Source organism: Salmo trutta, chromosome 12, assembly GCF_901001165.1.
Source record: "Salmo trutta chromosome 12, fSalTru1.1, whole genome shotgun sequence".
Classification (NCBI taxonomy): Eukaryota; Metazoa; Chordata; class Actinopteri; order Salmoniformes; family Salmonidae; genus Salmo; species Salmo trutta.
In genome coordinates, this window is record NC_042968.1 from 29,720,014 (window position 1) to 29,731,869 (window position 11,856).

The following is an 11,856-nucleotide window of genomic DNA, read 5'->3' on the forward strand; positions in this document are numbered from 1 at the left end:
TCACTATGCTTGAAAATATGGAGAGTGGTACTCAGTAATTTGTTGTATTGGATTTGCCCCAAACATAACGCTTTATATTCAGTACAAAAAGTTAATTGCTTTGCCAATTTTTTTTTGTAGTATTACTTTAGTGCCTTGTTGCAAACAGGATGCATGTCTTGGAATATTTGTATTCTGTACAGGCTTCCTTCTTTTCACTCTGTCAATTAGGTTAATATTGTGGAATAACTACAATGTTGTTGTTTTCTCCTATCACAGCCATTAAACTCTGTAACTGTTTTAAAGTCACCATTGGCCTCATGGTGAAATCCCTAAGCCGTTTCCTTCGTCTCTGGCAACTGAGTTAGGAAGGATGCCTGTATCTTTGTAGTGATTGGGTGTATTGATACACCATCTAAAGTATAATTAATAACTTCTCCATGCTCAAAGGGATATGCTCAATGTCTGCTTTTCTTTTACCCATCTACCAATAGGTGCCCTTCTTTGCAAGGCATTGGAAAAACTCCCTGGTCTTTGTGGTTGAATCCATGCAACTTATGTGACTTGTTAAGTTCATTTTTACTCCTAAATTTATTTAGGCTTGTCATAACAAAGGGTTTGAATACTTATTCACTCAAGACATTTCAGCTTTTTATTTTTTATGAATTTATAAACAATTCTGAAAACACAAGTCCACTTTGACATTATCGGGTATTGCGTGTAGGCCAGCGACAAAAACGTCTACATTTAATATATTTGAAATTCAGGCTGTACCACAACAAAATGTGGAAAAAGTCAAGGGGTGTGAATACTTTCTGAAGGCACTATATCTACATGGCTGGAAGGTCACTAGAAGTGTGGAATGTTGCATATTACAGATCCCAGTCCAGCACCAGAGAAGAAGAGAAGGGGCTCCCAGGCACCCAGAGACAAAGAAGGACTAGGGTGATGGGGGGGTGTCGCAGTGAGACTGCAGTAATATCTCTACACTCCCAGGGGGTGCTGTTGTGACATCACTCAAACAACTGGGGTGTTTGTACCGTCGAGGTCTATGCTGGTGAGAAAATCATGAGTACAGTATTCAACCCTTCTTTATTCCTACTGAGGGATCCTATTTTTCCTCACTGAGCACTACACTGTTAGGGGCAACATTGTGACTTCAGAGGGTATATTACATACTCCAACCAGACACCCTGAGCAGAGAGTTTAGCTGCATAGAATCCGTTTAGGAGGTGATCACTCTCTAAACCAGTGATCACCTCTGGGGATCTGAGCCCAGGCCTGAGATCTAATGCTAAAAATGAACCCGAAGTCAATTGAACAGAGAACATGTTCCTCGTCTTTCTGCCACTGACCCCAATAATCATACAGTTTGTCACCACCCTGCGGTGTTCTCCTGTTTATAATCTGATGTATACATGTGTAGGTGGGTGAATCTGAGCTCTTTTGCTGTCATGTGGGTATATGAAAGGTTTGTTCATATGTGTCTGGAGGGTCTTTTTGTGGACTGGTAGGTCCATGAAGTGTAAAGGGGAATCTCAGCCCAGTCTGTCCTGCCTAGACGCAGGTAAAGTCCTGTGGTGTTGGGGCTGGTGAGGACACTGCTATGCCCAGCTGGGTGTGTGGAGGCCTGGCCAAGGACAGCGCTACGACTGGGCACCGCCACCAGGGGACTGGGACATGTCTCTGCCGATGATCTCATTCACTGGAAACACAAAGAGAGAGAAGGATACAGGTTCACTACAGCTGAACAACACAGTCCAGAGGGTTTATTATTATAGGCTACTAAACCTTAGCAACGCTTTCTTCAACTTCAATTGACCCAAAGTTTTTGAGGACACATTGATTGTCATATATTATCAAGAAATCAAATCTAAATTGTGTTCCTGAATGCATTCGGACTGTTACAAAATACAAATGTTTACCAGCAGAGGGCGATGTTGCCCAGCTCACTTACAGACTACTCTGAACACAGAAAAGTTCAGCTTCAGCATATCACAGTGGAGAGACAGAGGGAAAAACTCAATCATACATACACTGACAAGACCCAGAGGTTCAACTCACAGCTTTGGAATGACAAAACCACCGTCAACAACCAGAAAGCGAGGGGAAACTATTCCATTCACTGCCGTGTGTCATTACCGTCAAATTTGACCTTTGACAGCGTCCAAGATATTTAGTCTTTACCACCACATGTCGACTCCTATAAATATAATCCTCCATTTATTGAATGGCCTAGCGAGCACCAGCTCTCTATTGCGTTTCTTCATTTCTTCCACCTCTTAATGGAGCTTGAGTACATTTCCTCTGGCCTATTATTGTGGGTTTGCGAGCGTAGTAAATGGGCCTGTATAAAACTAATCCATTGTTACAACACATGTTGTCGACCCCAGAGAGGCACTCAAGCACAGTGCTGTAGGTAATTACTCCGCCAGGCAGAGCTAGCTAGGCCTGATATTAAATAAATACGTTGTTTTCTCTCTCGCTCTCTGGCGGTGGGGCATGTTGGAGATGCCTCCAACAGAGACCTGATTGTTACAGTGGTGCCAAAGCTGTTTTCAGCTCACACCGGGCCCAGCGTGGCTCAGCGGGAGGACCAGCGGGAAGCCTGTAAAAACCACAGCCGTAAAGTAAATCAACTTCTAACCCCCATATCACGCTAAACTGAAGCTGCATCTGGTTTACTACAGTACCTGTGGAACGAAAAGGAGGGTGAGAAAGAGAGGGAGAAAGAGAAGAAATAGAAGAGAGGGAGAGAAGAGAGGGGGGAGAGAGAGAAAAGAGAGAAAGAGGAGAGAAATAGAGAGAAAGAGAAGAGAGAGAAATAGAGAGTGAAAGGAGAGGATACGTAGCCTGGTTTGGTATTTATGGAAAAAGTGAAGATATTTTCCACACAGCAGCGACTGGTAGCTTTGCATTTGTGCAGCAGTGGTGGCATTCATACACCGTTAATTTCCTGATGTGGCACATATGTGTCAAAAGTCATGGCAGGTCAGAGAGACAGAGGGCAAAGAGAGGAGAGGGTTTGACTATCTGGTTTAGAGCGAGGAGATGGTGAGTGAGTCCTCTGAGCTCTGACAGTTTGACACACATTAAGACAGATCGACACGCAGGTATTCAGGCAGACCTGTCCATACACCACAGTAACAGTACCAGCCCTGCTGCTTGGGGATTCCTCTTCTCTTACCTACAACTGGCCACTTGTTGTGCAACTGTCTGTTGTGAAATCATACATTTAATGGCCCACCGTGTCTGATGGACAAGTCAGCATCTGCTTTATATGGGTCATATTATATATGGGTGTTTATATATGTGGTATATTATTGGTAGATGGAGTGAGAGGAAAATGAACAGTCAAATCATGTGTAGATTCAATTCAGAGTATTATCGAGACATTAGGGAGTCCGTTCAAATTAATTCATCCTGCTCATCTTAAGATCTTCCCTTTATTTTTCTTAACCACATTTTGCTGTGTATGGGGTTAAATAATACATGTATTCATTAACACAAATCAAGAATGATACTTTTTCATCAATTTAATTAAAAGCCTTGATATTCTGTATTCCAGTTGTTACCCCCATCCCTAAGAATCATCAGCTATATATCAACTGTTACCCCATCCCTAAGAATCATCAGCTATATATCAACTGTTACCCCCATCCCTAAGAATCATCAGCTATATATCAACGGTTACCCCCATCCCTAAGAATCATCATCTATATATCAACTGTTACCCCATCCCTAAGAATCATCAGCTATATATCAACTGTTACCCCCATCCCTAAGAATCATCAGCTATATATCAACTGTTACCCCATCCCTAAGAATCATCAGCTATATATCAACTGTTACCCCCATCCCTAAGAATCATCAGCTATATATCAACTGTTACCCCATCCCTAAGAATCATCAGCTATATATCAACGGTTACCCCCATCCCTAAGAATCATCAGCTATATATCAACTGTTACCCCCATCCCTAAGAATCATCAGCTATATATCAACTGTTACCCCATCCCTAAGAATCATCAGCTATATATCAACTGTTACCCCATCCCTAAGAATCATCAGCTATATATCAACTGTTACCCCATCCCTAAGAATCATCAGCTATATATCAACTGTTACCCCATCCCTAAGAATCATCAGCTATATATCAACTGTTACCCCCATCCCTAAGAATCATCATCTATATATCAACTGTTACCCCATCCCTAAGAATCATCAGCTATATATCAACTGTTACCCCCATCCCTAAGAATCATCAGCTATATATCAACTGTTACCCCATCCCTAAGAATCATCAGCTATATATCAACTGTTACCCCCATCCCTAAGAATCATCAGCTATATATCAACTGTTACCCCCCATCCCTAAGAATCATCAGCTATATATCAACTGTTACCCCCATCCCTAAGAATCATCAGCTATATATCAACTGTTACCCCATCCCTAAGAATCATCAGCTATATATCAACTGTTACCCCCATCCCTAAGAATCATCAGCTATATATCAACTGTTACCCCCATCCCTAAGAATCATCAGCTATATATCAACTGTTACCCCATCCCTAAGAATCATCAGCTATATATCAACTGTTACCCCCATCCCTAAGAATCATCAGCTATATATCAACTGTTACCCCATCCCTAAGAATCATCAGCTATATATCAACTGTTACCCCCATCCCTAAGAATCATCAGCTATATATCAACTGTTACCCCCATCCCTAAGAATCATCAGCTATATATCAACGGTTACCCCCATCCCTAAGAATCATCAGCTATATATCAACTGTTATCCCCATCCCTAAGAATCATCAGCTATATATCAACTGTTACCCCCATCCCTAAGTATCATCAGCTATATATCTGAATACAATTACAACGTCTCAAAGTCATTGCACTCCTGTAAAACTGGTACATTCTCAAAAATCCCCCAAAATAAATTTGTCTCAGAAAAAGTAATACAACTATTTCAAACATAATTTTACAGTATTGACAATGAATACTGTAGCTTCAACTGTACTTGTTAGTTGACCACCATTAAAAAAACAGTGAAAACTTATTGGTGGTTCCATGATAGAAATAGAGGTGTTTATTTGTGTTTGTTTGTGTGATCTGTGTGCTGCTACTACTGCTGATGTGACAGAGAGAGGGGCAGGCCTTTGTGCCTGGCTGGCTAGCCACTGTCTCTATCCTGTTGGCGTGGGCGGATGGTTCTTCCTCTCCCATCACACACGGCTATCTATCTTCACACATAGACTGTATTTCTCGGTTTACTGCAACAGACAGCTTTACCTAAAACATCAGTCTACAACAATGTATCCACGTTCTAAACACAGCACACCAGCTGAAATGTTCAACTAAAAATGACACATTATTGTATGTGTTTAATGTAAGTCTCAAGCACAATGTCTATCTGCAGTTGTGTGTCTGTTTAGAAAACTTTCCACAGAACACACATCACACACAAAATGATGCAAACTTTCACACGGGCATTAGATATCCTATTAATCGACTACTGGTAAGGTTTCAAAATGGCCTCTAACAAGACTGACAGTTAGATAAAATATGATCAACTAGGCCTATAATCTGATGTAGATATGGGAAAAATCTTTAAAATTGTGCTTGACTTCAGTAGTTTCATACCTGAACCAATGTCTCAGATTGACTTGTTTTTATGTGATGATTTAGTCCAGCTTACTACAGAGAACCCTGGGTCTCTTTAACCCTCTGGAAGGGAGATCCTCTTTATATGACTAGGAGGGGGGGGTCCCTATTAAGCCAGAGAACTGCTCCTCATACAGTGAACTGTCATTTCGCTTCTAAGGCATACCTCTCTGGTCCTAGGGCTAGTCCACTTTACTGAATGTGTGACTAAACCAGCCCATGAACATGACTTCCCTCCTCATCAGACCGGTGTCACCTCTCAGACAGTACTGTAGTGGGGAACGAACCCTTCAATCACTGTGACTTAGGCTAATTACAGTCAAAGACAGAGTCCCTCCTCGATCAAAGTCCATCAGTGTACTGATTGGTGGCAAAACAAGGTTTTCAGTGTGTGTCATGTCATTATCTCAAAGGGGAAACTCACATGAATCACTTTACCTAACCCAGTCATAGGGGAGAAACAGACTGCCCTTAGTAAATCTACATAGTGTGTCCTTTCTGACCCCAATTCTTTTCCTTTGTTTTTCTTTGTTTCGAATCACACAGTGATTTTTAATGTCATGTCTAGATGTATACATTTCATGTCTAAAAGAGATCTGTTCAAATAATCTCTGAAATGAGAAACAGAAGTGAAACAGTCAAACAGATGTGGATTTTCTATGATAAACAAGTCATCAGTTAGGATGGAAAACAGCTAATCACCCTGGTTCCCCTCTGACAGATTGAAAAAACGTTCCCTGACAGACCAACACTGAAGTGTGAAGTAGAAAAGGGCATGCAGGGCGCTCCAACAGAGAACCAGCTTAAGAAAATAACAAGAAGACTGAGTGATTGTTCTCTCCACTCTACCAAATGAAGAAAACATGTTACAATGGATAACATTTGTGCAAGGCACGGGCCAGGCAAGCCAAGATTCAGTGGTCAAAAGGAAGACTTGCAATGACATGCACACATCTTCAGAGAGCCTCGGGTAGAAGAGAAAGCATAAGACGTTCAAGTCAAATGGAAAAGTCCACTTAATGATCATATTTCATTGGAAATATATGGTCAGTTTCAGTAACAGAAACTAGACGACTAAAAACGTTCCAGGGTTGCTAGGCTAACATCTCTGAGTCAATCGGTTATCTCTTTTTTGCCTGTTTAACTGTAGCTCTGTAGTCTGTTACTCTAGTCTGACACGCTGCCAGAGAGACAGATCACAGTAACAGTAGAACTCCAGTGAGAACACTATAGCCTCATTAGAACTGCTGCAGTTTAACAAAGTCACTCATCTCTGTGAATCATCTGTGGATTTCACATTGTAAGTGATTCACAAGACACATGTCTTTTGATCCGGCCCCTATAATGTCTGCTCACAGGAAGCCATCAGATGACCACAAGAGTGAATTACAAGGTGGAAGCCAACAGGATTGGAGCCAGAATGACCGTCCTAAAATGTTGGAATGGAAGCCAATAGGATCCGGAATGGCCAACCAGAAGATTCATCTAAACTTCTACCACTGGATGTGCAGTAGGGATCAGATAATGACACATTCTATGTGTCTGCTGCATTTCACAGTGACTTGGCACCTAATGGCATTTTAAGAGATCGGACCGGAGGCTAGTTTAGTAAGTTAGAAGAATTCCTGCATCCACATAACTAGAATGGAGGATAACTGCAGTAAGCTGACTGCCATGTGGAGATGTGTTATAGTGTGTTATAGTGTGTGTGTGTGTGTGTGTGTGTGTGTGTGTGTGTGTGTGTGTGTGTGTGTGTGTGTGTGTGTGTGTGTGTGTGTGTGTGGAGGGGCAATGCACATCACTTTACTGTTTACTAGAGCAGGGCAGAGTGACTCAACAGTTCTCTGAGACACTTGACAGATACACTCCCCTTACAGCAGCTGTCACACAAAGCACACTACAGGGTTTAATAGGGATATCAACTATAACAGTGGCTCTCTGTTAGGAAACACAAATCAACAATGACATCTACGATAGACAAGCTAACCGATAACACAACCCACGAGCTGGTACATGAGACCATTAGCATACAAACAAGACAATATTATATTCAAAACATTGATATTGGACTCTGTAAACACTAATAAAAGGATTTTCTTTCTGTTTTCCTGGCTGAAGGTCAATGTTAAGTTCCAACATTACCAAGGATCTCCGGCCTGCCCGGGCACTCTGTCTGCACACAGAGAGAAAGGCCCACTGGCAGGACCTGAACCCCAGAACCCAGCACCCGGTGCTGGTGCTACACTGCCAATACCTCTGCCTTCATTACATTCCTAAGTCTTTAATTGTATGGAAAGATGACAAACAAAGTCGGTTCCCACTTTTTCCAGGGCCGGCGGTGTGCGTTTGTGATTGTGTTTAACTCGCTGAGTTTGGTTAGGTCCAGGCCTGATGCATTTTCCTACCGCTGTTGTTTTTTCCTCACATGAATAAAGAGTTGTGCTATTTATCTGCCATGCTCGGTTAGAAGTTATAATCAGCCACTGGCTGGGCTGGGACTTGGACCAAGCCACAAAGCCACTAAACCACAGAGCACCAGAGGAGAGTTTCCACTGTAGGGGACAACTCAGAACTCTGGAGACTGAGGCCTGCTTGACCCAAACTGACCAGCAGCATGGTGCCAGGGTTCTGTGACTTCCGTCTAGTGGTAGTGCAACCTGTAGACTAGAGGTTGGATCCCTGGGTCTGTAGTAGTAGAGATGGACAGGGCCTACCTCATGGAGGGGATTGGAGTCTGGTGAAAGCTATGTTTCAGGAGCCTTAGTAACAGACCCAGATTAGCCCATGTTTTAAATGTAGACGTGTGTGTGTTTATGTCTGTGTGTTGTTGGCTATGCTATGTCAACAGGGACTGTGCACATGCTCTGTAAGCGGCATTGCTCGTGTATTTGTATATAGAGTTGTGCCTGAGAAAACTGCCTAAAGTATGTGATTAACTACTGTGTGCACAGTGTTTACAATGTGTGGCGCCATACTCATAGTACTGACGTGAATATGGCTGCTTTTGGTGGGTGCATTTACTGTGTGTACTATGTGCCTGTGTCTCTCTCTCTCTGTGTGTGTGTGTGTGTGTGTGTACACTATGACACTATGACAGCGCTAGAAATAAGTGTGTGTGCCTGCTCTATGTCGTTGTCTCTCACAAGAAGAGCGGGAGCAGCAGGCCCGGCCTATTATTAACCCAGAATGCCGTGCTCACGGCGAGAGGCAGCTGTGGCCCGAGCAGGAGAGCAAACAAAAGATGTAGGCACGCCGTGTCACACACACAGCCTCCGCTCCCCCCCCCTGCACTGTGTATGTGTGTGTTGTCTGTGCAAACACAGGGCCAGCTGATTAATTAGATAAACACACGGGTCGGCACCACAAGTGGTTCAGTCTGTCACCATGACGGCCGTAATCACCCTTACAGGAGGGTTCACTCACATTCACACAAGAGAGGAAGGGGGAGAGCAAGGTTGCACACACCTTCAGCACGCCATACACACTACTGTACAATTACTGTCCCTGTTAACAGTGCACTCACATTAACACTGTTCAGGAAGATTGGAAATATATTGACACTAAATATGGACACTAAACCAAATTTAGACTACTGTACCTACCAATAAAGAAGCAGAGGTCCTGTACACAGCTGTTTCCTTTCATCTGCTAGCTCTAGCAGAAGAACTGCCTCCTCCTGCCTCTTACTGATAAATACATACTCTTTGTTATAAACCTGTTTATTGGAGATGAGAATTCGCATAGGAGGAGTATGAGAAGTGGGGATGCATTTTTGGGTGCATACTGCCAGTTGGGATCCTCAACTCGTCTGTCCATCTGTCAGTAAGTCTGTGCCACTCCTGACCCCCCCACACCCACAGTAGACCTAATGCACGCACACACACACCCTACTACATGGCCCCTGCGCTGGCGTACGTCACCAGTCACCAAGGCCATCTGTTAGCTCACCACAGCAGTTTTACACTGTGACGTGGTGGTACACACACACAGACTTGTGCTGACACGAGTCTATGCAGGCAATACTACAGTGATACTCAGGGGCGCAACTTTGGTTTTAGAAGTGGGGGGGGAACTAATATATATATATATTTTTTTTATTTTTTTAAATAGTAGGATAAACACTCCAAAACAGCCTACCCGACCGCTCAGAGGCGTCTGCATGATCCTAAAGCACACAGTTGTCTCGTTTTGAATCACATTCCAACGATAAAACTGGGGGGGACAAGTGAAAGTTGCAACCCTGGTGATACTACTGTATACTGAAATCCTACCAGGGAATGACTATCATATCAAAATGTACATATCAGCACTGACTGACATGTAACTAACTGACCCTGCTCTTAGTTAGACTACTAGAACTCAGACGGATAGACAGACATACATACATACATTAACAGAAAGACACACAGATAGTCTAGTAGACCAGAGTTCAATCACTTTCAAAGACATTTAGATGTAAGTATTTAGGTACTTTTTTATTTGAAAAGAAAAGTAGATGAATATTGGAATGTATTTAGAAATACACTTGGAAACTATTTGAAAACACTCAAATACACTGACTTATTTTAATATAGTATTTGAAATAAGTAGTTGAAAATACGGTCAGACTTTATTTGGATAGTCCGGATTTTCGCTCTGTAGATGCTCTACAGATAGTTTGTTGATAGTATGACCATCTGTTGATAAACAACTGCTTGCTAAGGTTACGGTTAGGTTAAGAATAAGGTTAAGGTAAGGGTTAAGTTTAGGGTTAAAGTTAGAGCTAGGGTTAGTAGATAGTTAGTTGAAATGTTACTGATAGTCTGTAGAGCATCTACATATGGACTATCCAAATAAAGTGTTACCGAAAATACTTTCAAATACTTCCAATAGAAGTACCGTAAATTCCGGACTATAAGCCGCAACTTTTTTTCCAGGCTTTGAACATCGCGGCTTAAACAATGACGCGGCTAATGCTTTCAATTTTTTTTTCTCCCAATAAAACACATTCTGTGACGTGCTCAGTTTTTTGGCGGCATGAAGCTTTCATTAGACCAATGAAATTGCCGAACGGGTTAAGGTCAAACAACTTTTTTGTTTACTGTTTAGATTAAATCGAGCGCTCTCAAACTTCCCATCATTCTGATTACGGTAGTCATTTTGTCACCCTCATCATGGCAAAGACACGGAGAAATGCATATGATGCAGCTTTCAAATTGAAGGCGATTGATCTGGCTGTTGGAAAAGGAAATAGAGCTGCTGCACGGGAGCTTGGTCTTAATGAGTCGATGATAAGACGTTGGAAACAGCAGCGTGAGGAATTGACTCAGTGCAAAAAGACAACTAAAGCTTACTGCAAATGTTTTATTTTTTGTTACAAGCCGTGTTTCGTTAAAGCCTATTTATTTTTGTTACAAGCCGTGTTTCGTTAAAGCCTATTTATTTTTGTTACAAGCCGTGTTTCATTAAAGCCTGTGTAAAGTTCATTTGTTTCAAAGGTAGGCACCTGCGGCTTATAGACATGTGCGGCTTATTTATGTTCAAAATAATATATTTTTTTAAATTCAGTGGGTGCGGCTTATATTCAGGTGCGCTTATTACGGTAGTTAATTCGGGCCACATAATTTGAAATTAGTCAAATACACCAAAAAAATTATTTAAATAACAAATATTTAAAAACACATAAACCCTGGTCTGCTCTGTGGTATATTTCATGTGCTGCTCTGACCTCCCATTGCTGCACTGCACTGCTCAGTCATTCACTGCTTCATGACGCCCTACAGAGCCAGTGTGTGTGCGTGTGTGTTTTGTGTGTGTGTTTGTTTGTGTGTCCTACAGAGCCTGCATGGCACAGAAGCTATTTCTAGGCCTCGCTCAGACAGGGATTTACTAAACCAGACAACAACTTTTCTCACACTTTTCTTCTTGGAATGTACAGGTAACTGCCAAAATAAAGGAAACACTTGAGTAAATGAGGGATACAAAGCATATTGAAAGCAGATGAACGTTTGGTGGGGGGAACGTTTTTTCCCCCACCATCAACAAATTTCTCATGGAAAAATAGTGTCGCATCCCTCCAATAGAGTTCCAGACACTTGTAGAATCTATGCCAAAGCGCATTGAAGCTGTTCTGGCTTGTGGTGTTTCCTTTATTTTGGCAGTTACCTGTAGCGACACTGTCTGAGGGAAATTGACTGAGGCAGCCAGACTTTTACTTGAGTGTG

The 11,856-nt window shown here is 42.2% G+C and overlaps 1 protein-coding gene across 4 annotated transcripts in view; it reads right to left on the reverse strand.

The window, feature by feature from the left end:
• Positions 1 to 608: 608 nt before the first annotated feature.
• Positions 609 to 11,856, reverse strand: part of nfatc3a (nuclear factor of activated T cells 3a) — a 76,395-nt gene continuing 65,147 nt past the window's right edge. For all 4 annotated transcript variants that reach the window (XM_029767901.1, XM_029767900.1, XM_029767903.1 and 1 more), the window contains exon 10: positions 609 to 1,684. In XM_029767901.1, the coding sequence (XP_029623761.1) occupies positions 1,626 to 1,684 (59 nt within the window). In that variant the 3' untranslated portion in view covers positions 609 to 1,625. The remainder of the gene's footprint in view (positions 1,685 to 11,856) is intronic.